Genomic DNA, 20,494 nt, shown 5'->3' with positions numbered 1-20,494 from the left:
GAAAGGGAGATGCGTGTCCACCCCAGTGCCCAGTCTGTGCTGTTAGGACAGCTTTTCCTTCGCTTACTGGAGAGTTGAGCAAAGAACTTGGTCCCCCTTCCCCCCTCTACCCTCCCTGACCTGTTGATTTTGGTTCTGGATTTAGAGAAAGTGTAACTCGTGTGGCAACCGCCTGTGTGGACACAGCCTCTGTGCTTTGGGAGCTGGTGGACAGTGACATCCAGACACTCATTAACTGTTTGGTCTCCACGGTGAATATCCAAATCTGTGTCAAAGTTCAGACAGTTTCACCGAGTGAAGCTCCCATGTGCAAAGGCCTAAGAGAGCGTTAGGACAAAAAGGCATCGTCCCTCTGCTGTGGGAACGTGCAATTTAATGAATGAACACAACAGTCATACTCCAGGCAGAGTCGATAGAAGAACACGGTATATGGGAGATGCCCGGATGAGTTGTCTGGGGCGACTGCAACAATGGACCACAGACTCAGTGACTTAGAACAGAAATTAGTCTCATAGTTCTGGAGGCCAGAAGTCCAAGATCAAGGGTCATTCCCCCTCTGACACCTGTGAGGGTAGATCCTTCCCTGGCCTCCTCCTAGTTTCTGAAGGTTGCTGACAATCTTCGACGTTCCTTGGCCTACGGCTACGTCACTGCAGTCTCTGTCTTCCCGTCCCATAACCTGCTCCCTGCCCTGTCCGTCTCTTCTTATACGGACACCAGGCCTGTTGGACCAGGGGCCCGCCCTACTCCGGTGTGACCTCATCCTAACTAATTACATCTCCCTGCAGTAACCCATTTCCAGATCAGATCACATTCTGAGGTCCTGGGAATTAGGATGTGGACACACCTTTTAGGGAGACATAATTCAACCGATAACAACACGTCACGGGAGGAGAACTGTAGAAAGGAAGCCGAGTTAGAGCGTGTTGGCCGAGCTCCTTGTGTGACGGGAGACGGGAGTCTTGGGAAGTTTATTAAGTGACATGCGTCGGGCCATGCAACTATTCAGAGCCAGATGCGTGGTTCTGATCCGTAACAGCTGAGTCCAGTTCTAATGTCCTTCCCCTTACAGAGCTCCCTTAAATGTTTCAGAATCACATAAACGTCTCCGACCATGGGAGGAAGGAAATGCGTGCTCTGGGCAGGCATAGTCACGGAGGGCTTCCTGGAGGCAGGAGCCTGCAGGGAGGGTCATAGGGCTGGGTCGGGAGCACAGCATTTAACACCTTTATCCCAGCTGACCACACGCCTCCAGCGACCGAGACAGACATTGTTCTTGACTCTTCGCAGATCCCACCACCAGGAGGAACGCCAAGGCCGGGCCCACAGCGAGAAACCGGTATGCCAGCCAGTGGACCCTCAACAGACCCCACCCCACCATTTCCACACACACCCTCACCACCGACTGGAGGCTGCCCACGCCCAGGGCCGCAGGATCGATGGACAAGGAGAGTGACAGTTACAGCGTCAGCCCCTCACAGGACACAGGTAGGGTCTCCACCTCCTCCCCACACCGGGGATGAGCCCGCCCACACCAAGGGCTTGGCAGGCTCCTACGTACATACGTTTGTACGTATTCCCTTTCAAGGTCACTTTCAAATGGGAACGTGCGGGCATTTGTCTAACAGACACCAATGTGGTGCACAGCAGGGTGCCCTCCAGGCCAGTGACTTCTGCACACAGGACCAGGAGGCAGCATTCTACAGGTGCCCCGAGTCCCAGGCTCAGGCTGTGTTCTCCTTCTCATTCCCACCTGCTGGCAGACACAGGCATGTTTACATGGTCACCCACACAAGGGCAGTCATGTCTGGTTGTGCTGGGAGGGCATCTGAGCCCCTACCTTCTCCAGGATGAAGACGCTGCACTTGGAGTTAAGTGAAAAGGTCGGAGCACCTCTAGGGTGCCCCGCTTGACAATTAAGCAGGGCTTGATTATAAGGTAAGTTATCTTGTCTGTGCCGTCAACCACCCAGATTTCACTTCGGAGAGAAGACAGGCCCTAAAAATAGCACTGGGCTGCCTACCCCCCTCCCATCCTAAATTTTGCAAAGAATTCTATCCAAACCTAGTCGCTGTGGGGAATTTTAACACTCATTTTCTTTTGTTCTGGAAGATATTCTGCAAAAATAGTGCTTCCAAGGCGGAGTGTCACCTTGTACCTTTATTTTTATGGCTGTTATTTCTCTTACAAGACTCTCAGAGTTCCCCAGAGGCGACTTCAAAACTTTGACACTCGGGGGCTTGAAATGCAGAGATTCCTCCAATCGGCTGCACCCTTTCAGGCCTGGCAAGGTTCCTGTCCCCACCCAGGGTGGCAGCCGCAAAGAATGAGTCCCAGGGGCCAGGGGCCAGGGGCCATTCTGCCTAGTGGCCAGTTTCTCTGCTTAGTCACGGCTTGGTTTCTAACCCTCGTCACGCCTCCCTGACGTGACCAAGCCACGCCCAGGCTGGAGACGCCGAGCTGCGGGGCTTGTCCTTCCCGTCCATCAGAGTCTCTATGGTACAGAGCCGTTTGCAAATCCAAGCAGGGAGGGCAGCAGGTCATTTAGGCACATTCCCAAAAATTCTGTTTGAGTGGAAAGCAGGATTTTTAAAAATATATCTTTATTGATTTCAGAGAGGAAGGGAGAGGGAGAGAGAGATAGAAACATCAATGATGAGAGAGAATCATTGATCGCCTGCCTCCTGCACACCCCCTACTGGGGATCGAGCCCGCAACCTGGGCATATGCCCTTGGTCAGAACGAACCTGGGACCCTTCAGTCTGCAGGCCAATGCTCTATCCACTAAGCCAAACTGGCTAGGGCGAAAAGCAGAATTTTTAAAGATGGGATGCTTTACTGATTTATGGAAATGCCCCAGGCTGGGGTATCTGACTACAGTGATGCCCTACCCCCACCCCACCATTGGAAACACAGTGTCCTGAGCCCACTTTGCCGAGGCTTCTGAAGTGGCCTCTGGGTGACAAAGGCAGTCCTCAAAGACCCCGGACTCCTGCTGCGTGGTCCTGTGACCTGGGAGAAACCGCCCCACTCCGGAGAGGGTGGTCAGCCTATGCAAACACAGTGATCATTCCCCTGCCTTGCTTCTCTGCCCCCCGGTGCAGATCGAGCTCGGAGCAGCATGGTCTCCACTGAAAGTGCCTCCTCCACCTACGAAGAGCTGGCCAGGGCCTACGAGCACGCCAAGATGGAAGAGCAGCTGAGGCACGCCAAGTTCACCATCACCGAGTGCTTCATCTCGGACACATCATCCGAACAGTTGACGGCAGGGACAAATGAGTACACAGACAGCCTGACCTCCAGCACCCCTTCAGAGTCGGGGATCTGCAGGTTCACTGCGTCTCCCCCCAAACCTCAGGATGGAGGGCGAGTGATGAACATGGCGGTTCCGAAGGCACATCGGCCAGGTGAGCAGGAAATGCGCGCACCCGTTGTGTAGGGAAGCCCCCACCCCAATTCACACCTGTCTACCCTGAGAGCCCACTTGGGGTTTAGACGGGGTGCTCTGTTTATTGCCTGCTGCATAGTGAACCACGCCAAAGCTGTTGGCTTACAACAGCAATCACTTACTTTGTTAATGAGTTTGAAATTTGCGGGGTGCTGCGTGGAGACAGCTCATCTCTGCTCCAGCAGGTCAGACAGGAGGCTCCATTAGGGCTGGAGGAGCCACCTGCAAAGTGGCTCCCTCCCTGGCCCCGTGGAGAGTTGGTGCTAGCTGCATCCACCCTAAGTAGGTTTCTCCGCCACAAGGTGGCTTGGGCTTCCTCATGTCATGGTGACTCTGTGCTAAGAACCAGTGTCCCAAGAGACGACAGTAAAAATGGCCCGTTTCTTCAGGCTGGGGCTGGAAAGTGACCTGTCACTTCCGCCATATTCTATTGTTCAAGGAGCCCAGGTTCTAGAGAGGGAGGGAGACTCCCACCATGTAATGGGAGGAGCTTCAGAATCACGGGGCTGTGTTTTAAACCTGCTGCACCGAGGGCTTCAAAGGAGAGGGGCCCTACTGTGCACCAGCATTTGGACCCTGGTTTTACTGAGTTACCCAACATGACAGTGACTGGCTAATGTCACATCCATCACAGTTTGGACTCTGCCTTGAGCCTGGGAGGTGGGCTGGGTTTGTGGATGGAGCTGCAAACCATAAGGCCTGCAGGGCCTGGCAGATCATGTAACTAAATGAAGAGATTACGAAGCAGGGGGAAAGGGAGTGATGGGATAGGGACAGTTTAAGAGCTCAGGGACTGTCTAGAGCAGTGGTTCTCAACCTTCCTAACGCCGCGGCCCTTTCATACAGTTCCTCATGTTGTGGTGACCCCCAATTTCATTGTGACAAATTGAACATAATGAAAGCATAGTTATTAATCACAAAAACAATATGTAATTATAGATGTGTTTTCCGATGGTCTTAGGCGACCCCTGTGAAAGGGTCGTTCGACCCCCAAAGGGGTCACGACCCACAGGTTGAGAACCGCTGTTCTAGAGCACATGGCCCTAGCAAGCTCACCCCAACTGATCCCAAGTGAAAATGGGGACCCAGTATGAGCGAGTTTCTCAAGAGAAGCCAGAAATCTTGGTTTTCTATGGACACTCGCAGGTCTTGAGTGTTGGCTCCGGTGTTTGCATACCACTATACAGGGCAAATAAAGCACCTCGTTAGACTGGGTCCAAACCAAGGCAGCCCATTGTAGTTATTCTCTGAAAAATCACCTCTTTTCCTCACACTGAAATAGGTGCCTGTAGACTTTGCTTTGCAGACTAGCCTGTCCCTTCTTGTTGAATCCAGGTGTATTTCTCTTTCTCCCATTTCCTGAACCGCGACACTGGTTCTATTTCAAACATTTATCTTCACTTTTAAATTACTGTGATTCCTTTGGGTTTTATGGCATAAGGCCCAGCTGAAATGAGCCTCATAAATACATAAAAATATATGAAATGAGAATTGTCTATCCAGCGACTAATCTTCCAAGCAGAGGCAAAGATCCTCGCCAGCAGACAATAAAGAGTGATGGCTTCATTTAGTTTCATTCCGCTACCTCCTCGGGGAGAGGATGAGCTGTTATTTATGGGTGTTGTTATTTCAAGTATTTTTTTTATTATTGACACTTACGTGCAAGCAAATGCAGAGACATGTAGGACAAACTGCTGCGACTTTCTGTGGCTGCCCTGCCTGAATGTGTGGAAGATAGGAGAGGAGAGCTCAGCCAGTGTGGCTCAGTGGTTGAGCATCAACCTATGAACCAGGAGGTCATGTTTTGATTCCCAGTCAGGGCACATGCCTGGGTTGCAGGCTCAATCTCCAGTAGGGTGGGGAGGACAGGGGGCGGGGGGCATGCAGGAGGCAGCTAATCAATGGTTTTCTCTCACCATTGATGTTCCTATCTCTCTCTCTCACTTCCTCTCTGAAATCAATAAAAATATATTTTTTAACAAAGACCAGGAGGCAAGAGCACATGCCTGTGGGCATGTCCTTAGTCTTGCTGGGCCTCAGTTGCTGCATCTATAACATGGGCAAAACATTGTTACCCAGCAAGCATTCGCTGCCCGATGCACATAGAAGCCAATACTACGGCACAGGTTTGAGAAAAGAAAAAAGCTCTGGTTACGAGAAAGTCAAATGGCAAGGAGACAGGAGGCAAAGTTCGACTCTGTCTCCCCGATGGAGGAGTCGGAGCAAGATTTAAGGGGTTTCAGCACTGAATCTCCTGGACAGCGGCCCCTTTGCTTCTGGAAGGGTCCCTGGTGCTCTGGTTCTGGTCAAGCCTTGGTCCTTTGGCTCTGGGGTGGGGTGGGGAGGTAAGGGTCCACAGGTGTTACTCTTGAGTGGCGTATTCAAGGTTTAAACTTCGGTTCTGGGTTTTTTCAGAAATAGGGCAGGACCACTTTGAGCTGGCTCTGTGGTTACAACATCGGCGCCTATGCTATGGGGTTTGTGTAAGACAAATGGAACCTACGCAGGGGAAGCTGTTAGCAGTTGTGTCTGTTGTTGCCTGTTGACGTTGTTAGTTCCCAGTGACTCCAGGGTGTCTCCAGGGTTGCTGCTGGCTCCCTTCTCACTTCCTTCTTTTGTTTGTTCTCCTTCAGGGGCCATTGATGTCCTGGGGAGCACCCATCTCATAGCCGTCCCACCCAGTTAGGTACCTTAGGCTTCCATCTAAGAGACACGGCCACCGTGCCCCCTTCACGGATGAGCTCCTGGATTACAGGACTGTCCCATTGGTGCCAGCCTTGGAATAAGTCAGGGCTTGAGTTTCTTTCTGATGACTTGTTCATATTGTTAGCTTAAGAGTGAAAAAAGTTTAAGCCCTTTTCATGATGTGATTGCCTGGATCCATTAAAGCAGTGGAAAGATCGCAACTATATAAGTTGCTATCATCTTAACATACTCCTTACGCCAGCGGTCACCAACCTTTCGCTCCTCATGCACCACCAGTGGTCTGAGGATCACCGGTTGGCGACCGCTGCCTTAGACTAAAATGATTTTATAACTTTAGGAATGAATAATATTTTAAATCAGTGGGAATCCTCATGTCCACCAACTTTGGTCCACACTTTATGACTATTTGGTTAACATTAAATAGGCTTTTTAGGGGGAAAAAAATCTCATCCTTCTGAAAGCCTTTCTGATGCTCCTTATAATACAACTAAATGCCACCCAGGCTCAAGACCCCAGGTGACAATTTATTATCCTGCTCACTGGGGGCCACATGGAACTAGCAGTGCCTTCCTTGGGCGTGCCTGTGCTTTGCGTGGTTCTGGGCGGTTCTCAGTCGGAGTGTGTCTCTGGGCAGCCTTCACAGTCTCTGGCTAGCCTTCTCCTCCCATCAGGTCCTCTTTTTTAATTACCTTTTCCCATTTACAATCCCAAGCTTTTAAACTCTCTACAAATAAAGATCTAGTTAAATGAACTTGGCCAAACGGTGGCTCTGGGAAATAGGAAACACGTCTTGTATTTCTCTCCCAGAGTCTAGCAGATACCTGGCAGCAGAGTGACTATTGGAGGAATATGTTTAAATGCTTTAGTGGAATTGAATACATGCTCCTAACGCTCTGTCTGGCACATAGTAGGTGCTTAATAAACATTGTCGAGCGAATGAATAGGTTGTGGCTGACAGTGATATGGCTGGCCACTTGGTTAAAATATGAAGGTTATTAGGAATTGTGAGTAAAATACCAGAGGACATGGAAGTGCGTGCCATCTTCCAGGCGAACTTTAAACAGAGTAATTTCTTTTCTTTCCTTGCTCTTAACAAGCCGAGAGGAATCTCTTCTTCAGCTGAGGGGGGCAGGGAGGTGCCCCAGGAAATGTGGCCAGCTCACCCCCAAGGCACACCTCAGGATCTAGCTTTAGAGTTTTAGTAATTCCTGGATGTTGAATGTGCTGCATTTCTAGGACTTGTATAGTTTAAGTACAGTACCACGTGTGTACTTGTTCTGTTTTCTTCGGTAAGAGATGGCTATTTCCATCTTTAAAAACAAGCAAAACAAATAAACCAAACTCTGTATTCCTCCAAGAAACAGCTGGAAAGTGTAACCGCTCCTTTTCCTCTTGCCCAGGGTGGCTTCTGAGACTTGGATTACAGCGTCTCGCCTTGGTTTCAGGTAGCATCTTGAGCCAGTTTCTGGCGATCTTGGGTTACTGCTTCTTTATTCATGATGCGTACCCTATGCCCTCGAGAGGTGCCATTGCACAAAGCCACTTAAATCAAGTGAAAGCTTCAAATGTGCAACCTAATAGGGCCTGCCCCGCTAGGAGCGGGGAAACTTCTGCCCCTTTGGAGCTCAGCTGTCACACCCCGGGACCCCAGCCTTGACCTCAGCCGTTCCATGATGAAAGCAGCTGCCCTTTCCCGGCTGGAAATGGCCACTGCCTGCTGCCGGCTGGCCGGTTCTCTGAGTGACCAGCGGATGAAGCAGAGAGCCTCAGGGACCAGGGGTCCAGAGGGAAGAGGAGATAAAGGCTGGGAGACAGGAATGACCTTGAGAGCAAGAGTTCCCTCTGAGCTGCCAAATGTACAATCTTTCAAGTACCCCTGAGATTCAAGTTAGAAGGGCCCGGGAGCCATTACAACACCTCCGCACATTGCTCTTCACTCCCCGCTCGGGGGGGACCTAAATATTCGCATGCGCTCATCTTGGCTCCTTCCTGGAAAACCAAGTCTCTCTGATGTACATTTGCAATTTTGTTTTCTTAAAGACCCTGCTTTAATTTTAGCCTGACGTCCCTTGGACACATCAAGTGGCGCGTGTTCGGAGGGGCCCCAAGCTGGGAACTCTAAGCCCACTCTCTAAGCCCCCTGGCCTTTTGCGGCCTCCTGCTCCCCACCCTGCACTGGTCGCAGCACCGAGCCCACAGACCTGCTAGGAGTTTGCAGGTTTTTGCAGCTGCTGCTGTGCGTCCCCCAGTGCCAAGTCTGTTCTTTTGTTCCGACAGCCTTTCCTCTGGCCTCTGGGCCCCTTCGCCAGCTCGCTGCCTTTCTTGGTTCTCTTATTGGGGTTCAGCTCTAGTTGTTGGGGAGCCCAAAGATAGTGGAAGGTGAGGAGGAGGCCTGTGCCTGACAGACCTGTGACGGAGAGGCAGGTGGGCTCCCTGTGTCCTGTGGTGTGAGCAGAAGGAAGCTTCTAGATTCCAGGGCTGCAGATGCAAGCAGAGGCTCACCACGGTGATTGCATCGACAGAAACACAAATAAACAAGTATATTGCACTCATTTATTCATCCCATAGTTATTGACTCTCTTCTCCATGAAAAGATACTGCACCCAGTATTACTCAAAGACATAAAAGTGCGAATAGTGTATATTAAACCAACACTTCCCACAGTCTCCGTAGTTTGTCAGAATAGCATGGAGTATCATGGCAGCAGACCGAGAGTCTGAAAGACACAAGACTGACAAACAAGGGGGTTGAAGAAACAAGGCAAAAATCTAGCTTATGGAAGTCAGGCACCACCCCTCCTACACACGGGGGGCGGGGGAGAGGAGGGGGGAGACAGACAGACTACACACGGCCCAGTGAGATGCCATGATGAGTCAGGAGCAATCTGGGAACATACAAAAAGGTAAGAAGAGAACACCAAAGACCATAGTCTTTCACTGTGGTCCCGTGTAGACACGGCTGGCACCAAGTCCTCACGCAGCCTACTTCCCACACTGGGAAGCTACGCCATAAATTCAAGTGACATAGCCGGCCCTCTCCAGTCCAGGTGCCGTGCTCTCAGGATAAAGACCTCCGAGGTTCTGAGAGGCCGGCCTCTCTTCCTCACCAGGCGTGACCCCTGCTCTCTGGGCTCCAACTCTCTGGCCTCCTGAAATCTACAAGCATCTGCTTCCTCTGTCTGGAAGGTACTGATTTCCAGGCTAACTCGGACCTTCCATGGGACGACTCAGTATGTACAGGGGTTGCTGAGAGGGGTCTGCAGCCTCATGGCTGAGCAGGTACAAGGCCCCAGCCAGGCTCCTCCTCAGTGTCCCCCAGTGTGTGGGTCCCCGTGGGTCTCACATGGGAACTCTCTTCGAGCCCCATGGCCTCTTCCTCACTGGGGACTTCTCAGTCCCTGTTAATGAGCTCCACGCTTGCCTAAAAGTCAGGGCAGATTCCAATCCTGCTTCTGGTTGAGAACTGCTTTAGTTCAGAAGAGCCGTGAGCAGCCACTAAGTCCAAGCCCCACTTCGTACACAAGTGTAGTGTGTGTGTGTGTGTGTGTTTTGCTTTTGTTTTTTCTTTATTGATTTTAGATAGCAAAGGGGGAGAAAGCGAGGGAGAGAGAAACGTACATGTGAGAGAGGAACATGGATTGATTGCCTCTCCGCACGCACCCCGACCAGAGATGGAACCCACAACCTGGGTATGTGCCCTGACCTGGAATCAAACCCACCACCTTTCGGTGTAAGGGACAATGCTCCAACCAACGCAGCCCCACCGGCCAGGGCCACAGCAGTTGTTAAAGTTCACTAGTGAGTAGGAGGATGTATCGATGAGCTCTGAAAAATGCATGAGGCCTCTGAAGTACAAGCCAGGGGTGGGAACAGGATCTGTGTCCATGGGCCTCCGATAGCTATCTCACATTATTTATTGAGGGGTTTTCCTGGTTGCCTTAGGGAGTGGAGATTCATTTACCAAGAGAGGTTGGTTTACAAGCTTTCATTACCGTGCTGCCGCATTAATATTAAACCAAAGAAGTGTTAGATCTCACCTGCGCTGGTGTGGGCGGGCTGCGCGCTCCCTGGCGGCTGGCTCTTTGAAGCTGCAGTGTGATTGCAAGTCTGATCCGTGTGATTTTCATTGAAATTGCCAGAGCTCAAGGTTGGCATTCTGTGCTGCTTACTTTTGCATTAATAGCAAGCTTTTTCCAAGCACAGATATCAGACCTTGTTAGAAATTGATGGGAGTTCCTCTGTAGGTGGCCCCATGGAGATGGAGGTCCCTAGGGGCCCTGAGTCACTTTCCTTCCGCAGGAGTTTGTTGTGGAAGGCTATGCACGTCTCAGTTGCTAAGAAAGAGGAAGAAGGCCTTGGAATCGGAGGCTCTCAGAAATGCATTCTCCTGGCCGCTGTGGCTCAGTGGTTTAGCATCAACCTATGAACCAGGAGGTCTCGGTTTGATTCTTGGTCAGGGCACATGCCCAGGTTGCAGGCTCAATCCCCAGTGTAGGGCATGCAGGAAGCAGCCAATCAATGATTCTCTCTCCTCATTGATGTTTCTATCTCTCTCTCTCCCTTTCCTTTCCTCTCTGAAATCAATAATATATATAAAGAAATGCATTCATTGGTTCCATACTTGTCCCCAAATTCCTCATACAGATGTACTTAACCAGTTCTCACAGGGAGATACAGCATAAGAAAGGAGCTTTTTGATGTAAAGGTACCTTTATAAATTAACATCCTTCAATTGACTAAAGTTAAGAGCTGAAACTAGAAGGGGTCACAGAACTATTTCAAGGCAGAGGCAGGATTGTTTTGTTATTAACTCTATTATAGATGTCCCCCATTTTCACCCCCTTTGCCTCTCCCCACCCTGCCCTCACCCCTCCTAGGCCTTCACCACATTAATATCTATGTCCATGGCCTATGCATATATGCATATATATTCTTTGCTTGATCCCTTCCCATCCCCACCCAGAGACTTGTCAGTCTGTCCCATGCATTCATGCCTCTAGTCCTATTTTGTTCATCAGTTTCTTTTGTTCTTTAGATTCCACATATAAGTGAGATCATGTGATATTTGTCTTTCTCAGAGACAGGATTTGGACACAAAGTGCAGAACTCTCTAGTTCACGCTCTTTCCGTTGTCCTAAGCTCCCACCCATCAGGTCAAGTGGAGGTCCTCTGGCTGCTGTTCCGTGGGGCCCATCCCTCACTTTTCCCATAAAGAACTGAGGCCATAACTCCGTGTGGACTGGATGAGGCTGAGGAGTATGAGTCCTTATGCTGATTGAATCTAGTGTATTTCAAGTGATATAAGGACCCACTTGGAAAGATGAACTTTGACCTTCTAAATGCGTTTCTCATCAACAGGATACTTCCTTGCGGTGGGCGGTGGGCGGTGCTGTGCATAGAAGCATGCTGACCAGCATCCCTGGCTCTGTCCAGCACAAGCTGGGGGAGCTAACCCCGCCCCCACTTGTGACAACCCAAGATGTCTTCAGTCATAGCCATCTGCCCCTTGGGGGCAAAATCCCCCACGCTGGGAACCATTGATCCAGACTTTAGACGTTTCCCCCTGGTGTGTGCATTGTCTGGGAATAGATTCATGGGATGTGTGCCGGGGTCCAACCCCAGCAGGTCCAGGGGTCCCCAAAGGTGTGGACGGAGTCGGCGAAGAAGGAATGACACGGAGACAGCATTCAGTTGATCAGCAGCCTAGCCAGGATCTCCAGCCAAGTTCTGGTCTCGATCTCCAGAGAGGCTCCGCTCAGGTTCTCCAGTCAGGTTCAGTCACCAGGTTCTAGTCAGGCTCTCCTGCCAATCTCCGCAGTCAGGTTCAGTCCAGGATCCCCTGCCATGCTCTCTCGCCAGGCTCCGCCTCCAGGCTCCCAGGCCAGTCCCTGTCCAGGATCCTCCGGCATGCTCTCTCCAGCGAAGTTCTTCTGTCTCTAGAGAACGTTCTGTGTAGGCTCTGTCTCTCTTGGTCCTGTCTTCTAAGCCCTGTGTCCTTAGTTCTGTGTTCTGAGTTCTGTCTCTCTGTCTGGTTACATCTGTATTTATACCAGTTGATTCAATCCTATCAATCTCTATTGCAAAGGTTAGGGCGTTTCTTATCTCCATTCCAGGGAGTAAAGATTATGTAGCTTAAGCATGATTGTTTGTAGTTAAATTGATTAACTACCCGCCTGGCACTTAGTTAAGGAGTTTCATCCCCTCCCTAACTTCAGGGAAAAATCCCTACCTGGGGAAACAACCTTTCTCGGAGAGGTGACCTTGGTTAAAACACAGCGCCAAGAAGGTGAGCAAACAGATTAAGAACCGTATGCCATATATGCCAGGTCCCTTGAAACAGCAAGGATGGACCGGCTCCCGGCAGATGTGCACTCATTATACATTTTCTCAAGAGACTGATTCTTCTGTGCTGGTATTGATTTTCCCCTTATTCTTCCGAAGCTGAAATGCATTCAGACTTGTGTGTGAGTCTGAATATATTGAGATTGTTCAGGAAGCTTTGCTTTCCTGGTAAGAGGGGGGTCTCCTGGTCTTCGGCTAAAGAGAGGCAGCTTTAATGCAGCAGTTCCCACACAATCGGGGCCAGCCATGGTCCGGAGGCCCTCTTAGCGGGCAGGCTTCAAGCATCTATCGCAGATGGACACGGCACCACCGGGGCAGCCTGTGCTGGTCAGAGTGGAGGTGAGGAATTGAGACGGTACCAGTGAGTAAAGGGGTTAGGGACAGGGGGGAAACATCAGAAATATTAGTGGCACCAAAGGTTCCCAGCGGGCAGTGACAGGAGGGTTAGAAATAGACCATTGTGACAAATGACAAGGCATGACTTTGAAATCATGGCCAAATCATTCCTCAAGGCATAAATCATAAGAGCCTCTGACTGGCATGGGGTGAGGGGTGCAGCTGTGCAGGCCCATGAGGCAAAGTGGAGAAATGCTTCCATAACACAGAGGCCCGAGGAAGGTTGGGCCACCATTGTGAGACCTGGGGACAGGGCCCTCTCATCACCTGTAACCTGCATCTGTTCCCATAGTGCCACCCCATGTCCTCTCTCTCCTCCTCTCTGCCACATCCCATGATTCAGTTCAGTTCCTTTTCCATCCATTTTTCTCTACCTGTGGCTCTTTATCTCTTGTTTTCATCTCCCCTTGTTCTGTCTCCATGTTTCTTCCCTCTGTTTCTGTGTGTGTGTGTGTGTGTGTGTGTGTGTGTGTGTATTTCCATCTCTCTAGTCTCTAAATTCAGAGAGGGGTGGAGAGGAAAGCTGGACAGAAGCAAGGAGGAGGAAATTAAATGATAGACAGTGTACATCCTTGCTGAAAATAGAACACCACGGTAACAGATTTCGCTAGAGACAGCCCTAAGGCAGGGCTTTGGCTCCGCCCATGTTTGTGGCCATGTGGGTTTGCACGCAAGGGGCCTGTGCACCTGAGAGAAGTGACTTTTTGGAATTCAAAGCAAAAGAGATCCTGAACTCCTGGGTCACTGCTGCTGTCAAACACATGGAAGAACCCAAGGGGGTCCTGGCTACTTAGCTACGGATGTGGAGCCCTGGGGAGCATGCAGGGGGCTGAGGCTCCTACTCGCTCCTGGAGAAGATCCAGGAGAGCTGCTTCAAATGTAACCCTCGGGGGCCTTTGGGGGCAGCTGGACAAGCGTCTACTCCCCCAGGGAGCAGGGAAACGGGAAGAAGTGACTCTGACTTGGCCTCAGTGGAGAAGGAAGGATGGGTGACAGCTTAGCCCACAGAGGAGCCCCTACGAGCTCAGAGCACAGGAGGAACCCTGTGAACCACAGCCACGTTGGCTCCTGTTATTGTTAAAGAGCGATCCCCTCCTTCCCACGGTTGATGGAAGCAGAGACTGTCACCCTACATAGAACTTTCAGAGAGAGTTCACTCGGTGTTCCCCAGCCCACCCCAGCCAAGAAGGACGGGCATCTGTGCTAGTGTCCTATAGTTGCCGTAACAAAGTACCACAAACTTGGTGGCTTAAATCAACAAATTTAATTCTCTCACAATTCTGGAGGCCAGAAGCCAAAACCAAGGTTTCATCAGAGCCAGGTCCCCTCCTGAAACTCTAGGAAAGAATCCTTCCTTGCCTCTTCTGGTTTCTCGTGGCCCTGGGCATTCCTTGGCTTGTGGCCGCACCATTCCAACCTGCCCCTCCATCTTCACACGGCGTCCTCCCTCTTCTCTGTGCCTCCAATCTCCCTCTGCCTGTGTCTTATGGAGACACGTGGCATTGCATTTAGGGCCTACCTTAAATCCAGGTGATCTCACCTGGAGATCCTGACCTTAATTACACCTGCGAAGACTCTTGTTCCAAATAAGGTCACATTCACAGATTCCGAGGGCTAGGACACGGGCGTATCTTTTAGGTGAACTCTAATCAACCCACTAAAGACAGAAACAAAGGTATAAAAAAATAGTTCCCAGCTCATGTCCCTGGCAGATCCCCAGCCCATAACTTCAGCCCCTCTGAGAAGGAAGACTTCTGATCGTACCTTTTCACATGCGTTATCTAACCCAATCCTCACCATAACCCTAAATGGTAGGTTCTGCCACTGGTCCCATTTTGTGAATGAAGAAACTGAGCCCAGATTTATAGCAGGTGAAATGCAGGCAATGTCATCCTGGCCTCTACTCTTTTAAATATATTTTATTGATTTTTTACAGAGAGAAAGGGAGAGAGATAGAGAGTTAGAAACATCGATGAGAAAGAAACATCAATCAGCTGCCTCCTGCACATCTCCTACTGGGGATGTGCCCACAACCCAGGTACATGCCCTTGACCGGAATCGAACCTGGGACCTTTCAGTCTGCAGGCCGACGCTCTATCCACTGAGCCAAACCGGTTTTGGCTGGCCTCTACTCTTAATCACCACCGTTAGAATCATTGTTTCGTTTCTTGTGTGTGAGACAGGCTCAGGGAGAGCAGGGAGGCCAAGACCATCAGGTGCCCACATCCACGTTGTCACCACGGTTTTCCATTTCACTTCTCTCTTTTCCTGGAGTAATGCGTGCATGGGTTGTCTCTATCGGCGTCTGAAGAACATGCAAGATGGATGGATGATTGGAGAACCCAGTTTCCCAAGTGGTCCTTGGACTAGCACAGGGGGTGCATTTGAATGGACCCAAGTACCTTCAATAAACAAAGCTTACCACCGCTTACGTGGGTGCTCGCTGCTGCCTTCGTGCATGAGTGATGGAGAGAGCTCGTTTGCAGCATTCACACAGTTGATAGGGCTACTTTGGGTGCTAATCAGAAAGCACACACACTGTCGAAAGAGCTAGTAGAGCATCATACAGCATCACAAAGCTTTGCCTGAGAAACCGCATCAGCAGAGATAGTGGGTATTGAGAGGGGCCTGGCAGACCTGCACAGCAGACACGGGTAGCCCGTGTATAGACACAGCGCTGAGCAGTTGCCATTATTCATGATTTCCAGTCCTCGCCAGTCGTTCCCAGCTGCCCTGACCCTCTTGATCACTCTGTCTAAAGTGGGAGCCCCTGGGGACTGCAGGCGGATATCGTGGGCTCTGTCTTTTGATTCCACACACATTTTTCCCATGTAATCTAGGACCCGCGCATCCTGCCATCTAGCCAGGACCCAGATGTGATTGCTTTTGGGGGCTTAATACGCCCCTCACTCAGTGGGGAGCTGCTGGGTAGAAACTCATTCCCGGGTCTGTGACAACACATGACTAGCACATCAGGTGTCCAGTGTCACTGGGCCTCAGGAAGAGCAGGGCGCATCCCTGACCTCCATTTTTAAATAACCCTGGAGGTCAATGAACTCCACATGTTGTCAAGTATTTTTTAACAAGACTAAGAAACAATAGTCATGTTAATAAATAAGAGGACAAATTAATATAATTTGCCTATTAGGCTCTTAGGAATAAAGACAGTCACTTTTAGGAAACTGGATATATAAAAATCCACAAATTTTAAAATATGGTAAATTAGAGTTGACTCATGTAAAATATTCTTCACACTACAAAGAGCTTTTCCAGTTTAATGTCATTTCTTAATGACAGCTGTTAATTACTTCATGATATTTGTTTGCAAATAATTAACCCCCACTAAAGAGAATGAATTCCACATCCACCACCAGAAATAAAGATAAATCATTTTCAATGTTAACATACAAGGCATTCGGGGCATGAGGTTTCATTGTTTTTATTTAAACACTTCCGTTTTTCAGGAACAAGACTAATGCCCATCACAAGGTACCCCTGGACCTTTGACCTTAGACTCCATAGTGACAGACCCCATGCATCATTGCTTCCAAGCCTGAATCCTGACACGCCAGGCTCCAAAACCCTTTCCACAAGAAGGCCCTGTTATGCCAGTCTTTCTCCAAGAGTCCTATGCCAGCTTATTGTCAAGGCCCTTCTTATCAGCTTTCCCTTGATCCCATTCACTGACTGAGGCCCACATCGAATTAGAGCTCCTTTGATTTCACGGAGCCAAATCTAAAGTGTCACTGGGGCCATTTTCACCAAAAGTGATCAGAGAAAGCTGGTAGCTTGAAGGTGACACAGCCTGTGGAACTGCCGAAACCAGATCCGGTGCTCCGTTATTTTTTCTCTGTCGCCCCCGGAGCACCTGCTCCCCCAAGCACTTCCCATCACACCTGGGACTCGGGGAGCACATTTCACACTTGGTGTGCACGTCTGCCTTGGATGTAGTTTTTCTTTTTCTCTTTATTTATTACTAGAGGCCCAGTGCAGGCCTGGCCGGCGACTGAAGTGTGAGGGTCTGGTGTGGAAGGGTAGGTCCCAGCTGACCTCTGGGCCCTGGGCAGCACCTGGGCCCCTGGCTTCCTGTGCACCCCTCTCTCCCTCAGCACCTGGGAGCCAGGCGTCGGCCCCACCCATCAGGGCCACAGCGCCTCCACTGCCGCCCGGCTACCAGTGCCACATTGCCAATGCCCGCCATGTTCTGCGCCACCCCCTGGTGGTCAGCCCATGTCATAGCAAGTAGAACTGCCGGTGGAGAGGACAGTTTGCATGTTAGGCTTTTATTATATAGGATTATTTTTGATGTGGCTTCTCTTTCTGTTGTGGGCTTCGGAAGGACCTTGGGACCTCATTTGTCTGGTTAAAGTGTGACACTGAAGAGTTCCTGTGCCATAGAGAGGCCGGCACGTTAGAGGGGAGGATGGTCCCGCCTTTGCAGCGAGCTCTGACGAGGGGTTTGACAGCCTCACCCAGGTGCAGGGCTCACCTCTGAGCCCTGGAGGGCCTGTCACGTGTGCACAGGGGCCCTCAGCACCCGCTTGCCACCTGAAGCACCCCGCTAACTGCTCTGTGTTTCTTTGCAGGTGACCTCATCCACTTGCCTCCATACCTTCGAATGGACTTCTTGTTGAACCGAAGTGGCCCGGGCACCAGCAGGGACCTGAGCTTAGGGCAGGCGTGCTTGGAGCCGCAGAAAAGTCGGACCCTGAAGCGCCCCACAGTCCTGGAGCCCATCCCCATGGAGGCGCCCTCGGCCACATCCTCCGCCCGAGAGGGACAGCAGTGGCCACAGGGGGCCGTGGCCACATTACCTCAGCGCGAAGGGGCCGAGCTGGGCCAGGCAGCTAAAATGAGCAGCTCCCAGGAATCGCTGCTCGACTCCCGGGGCCACTTGAAAGGCAGCAATCCGTACGCCAAGTCGTACACCCTGGTATAACAAACAGCATGGCGGGACCGCGGTTGTAAATACGGTTTAAAAAAACTCAATCAAAGCTACCTTTTTTTTACGGAATTCCAATATTTATAATTAAAGAAAATTGCCAAAATATATTAAAAAAAGAGAAACTACTGCAACCACAGACAGTGCAAAGACTCTCCTGCTTTTTTTCTGTCTGAGTGTGAGCTCCATCTGCCTGGGCATCTGATTTTTTGGGAAAGAAGTCCAGTTTTATGATCTTCACAGGCTATTGCATTTTTACTGATTTTCTACACGTGCATGGGGGACTAATTAAACCTTCTGACCGGAAGTTCTATCACACACGCTGCGAGAAAGAAAACAGGAAAGCATATTCCGCTCTCTGAACCTGCAAGGAACGCTGGCGCGGGGGCAGGGGGAGACTTAGTCATGTTTGCACACCTTTCTTTCCCATTAGGAACTGGGGCCCCGGTCTCACCTTCTGTTGTTACTTAGGATGAGTGTCGTCCGTGAAGGGGAGGGGGGATCGATTTGGTTTTCTTTCTCGTTTATTTTTTAATTTAAAGAGACACTCTTTGCATTTTGTCTAAGCGAAATAAAGAAGAAAAGGTTGTCTGCCTTTATTTCGATGTCTGCTTCTCTCGTCTCCTCCTGATTGCTGGGTCCTCCTTCTTACGGAGGCTGTTGTTTGCAAATCCCAGAGCTGAACCCAGAACTCAAGCTGATAAACCAGCCAGGCTGCCCACGCTCCGGCCTCCGTGGGAACATCTGGGGACCGCGCAGAAGCCGCAACTGGTCTCGGGCTCAGCCGGGGGCTGTCCTGAGCCTCCCAGATGTGGTGCTCCTCGCCCCCTGACCCTCCAGCTGGACCAGAGGGCAGCAAAGATGGCCTGAGAGCCAAACCCAGCCCACTGCTGTGTTTATAAATAAAGTTTTATTGGCACACAGCCACACGCACCATTCGCGTTTTGTCTGTTTCATGCCACTGGGGCGTGTTGAGGTGTTAGTTACAGCAGAGGTGGTGTGACCGGCGACGCTGCAAGTGGTTAGCGTCTGGCCCAGAACAGAGTGTTTGCCCCTCCCCCCCCCCCCCCCCCCCCCCCCCGCTGCTCCACATTGAGCCCCATTGGCTGGCGAAGGAGGGGGCGGGGAACCAGGAGGCTTCTGTGCGTCCTGCCTCCAGACCGTCCTGGTGCCCCGTGCCTGGTACCTCAGTTTGCAGGAGCCCATCTCAGTCGTTGCCTCTGATTCACTCGCCTGCACCGGAGGGAAACTGGGCAATAGTCAGGATGCTCCTCGGAAACCTGACGCTTCACCTTCGCTTCACCTTCCTTCCTCTCCGTTCACACTGTTTACCACGGGGCTCGGCTCCCGGCTCCTTCCACCGGGAGCTTCCTCTTCCCCAGCGTGAGCTGCCTTCTGCGGCTCGCCCCTGCCCAGCGCGCCCTAGTGAGTGTGTGACCCTCCCAACAGCCATCCCTCCGGGCGCTCTGCCCGAAAGGGGAGGGTTCCCGGACGCCATGCCAGAGGTTGGCAACAAACAGAAAACGTGATCAAATCAATGCCCCGCTGCTCAGTCGCCAGGAACGCCCCTTCCTCTCCCGCCATCACCGCCATGGGCTCCCTCCCTCTCAGCACAGGCTGGTTCAGGTACCACCATCTGGAAAGGCGCTCAGAGGCTTCTTCCTCCTCTTCCTCCCTCCCTCCCTCCCTCCCTCCTTCCTTCCTCTCTGCTTCCCTCCTCCCCTTCCTCCTTCCCTCCCTCTCCTCCCCTCCTTCCTGTTTCACGTATTTTCCAGGCCGCCCATTTGCCTATTTAAATGCAGCGACGCTGGGTGCCTTGTTGTTGGGCCCGGGACCACGTGGAGACCTCCCGCTGGTACTAACACTGGGTGACTCCAGGGCTGTGTGGGTTTGGTTCGTTTTTGTGTTGTTGTTGTTTCTACAGCTTCAGAATTGAATCCATGTTGACAGCTGATGATTTGCACCCTCACAGACTGCTTTTTTATGCAAAAGAAATGAAATGCTACTTTCTGGGAAAAGTTAAAGCTCTTTCTTCCATCGAACACTTCTATATTCCCCCAACTTAGAAGTTTACCCTTTTTAAAATTTTTCTCTCAAGCTGTGCATAAATAAAAAATTCTCCATCATGTCTGCTTCTGGAATGGATTGCTTGCAAGAATTCTGCCTTGAAAATGCTCGTTAAAATGATTTGACATGTAAACATTATCAAAAAGCCGGCCTCCCTCCCTCTCAGGCGGGGCCCAGTGTTCCTGCTACGGAGAGGTGGGATCTGTGGAGTGAAGGGGCGGGCGCTGGATGTCTAAAAGACCAGTATTGAGAGTAATAGAGTTAATTTTCCTCCGGATGCCTGCCTGTCGCTAATCTGATATGTAGTGTCTTGGAGAGGGCATCATATTAGCCCACGGTCTAAGGCAGCTGATTGCTGCATTAGTGTAGTGGAACTCAGATAAATTCTATATCTTCTGTCCAATAAGTTAGAGTCAGCAGACAATAGCTATTGGGTCACTGGACTGGGTTCCTCCGAGGCATCTATGCGGCTGGTAGTCTGAAAAATGCCCACCTTCTGAAATGGGCAAGGTCTGAACACGGAGCCAGTGAGCCACACAGCCCTCTGCTCATACAGCCATGGGAGCCTGGGAGCCTCCGATCAGCTCCCGGTCC

General features: G+C 50.9%; 1 protein-coding gene across 1 annotated transcript in view; it reads left to right on the top strand.

Moving 5' to 3' along the window:
* DSCAM (DS cell adhesion molecule) overlaps window positions 1-18,772 on the top strand; it is a 460,072-nt gene extending 441,300 nt beyond the window's left edge. Inside the window, exons 32-34 of the mRNA XM_059685889.1 lie at window positions 1,291-1,488; window positions 3,105-3,407; window positions 17,478-18,772. Coding sequence (XP_059541872.1) covers window positions 1,291-1,488; window positions 3,105-3,407; window positions 17,478-17,830 — 854 coding nt within the window. The 3' untranslated portion in view covers window positions 17,831-18,772. The remainder of the gene's footprint in view (window positions 1-1,290; window positions 1,489-3,104; window positions 3,408-17,477) is intronic.
* Window positions 18,773-20,494: the final 1,722 nt, after the last annotated feature.

Source organism: Myotis daubentonii, chromosome 3, assembly GCF_963259705.1.
Source record: "Myotis daubentonii chromosome 3, mMyoDau2.1, whole genome shotgun sequence".
Taxonomy (NCBI): domain Eukaryota; kingdom Metazoa; phylum Chordata; class Mammalia; order Chiroptera; family Vespertilionidae; genus Myotis; species Myotis daubentonii.
Note: the sequence above shows the minus strand (reverse complement) of the source record. Positions and strands in the feature narration are given on the sequence as shown.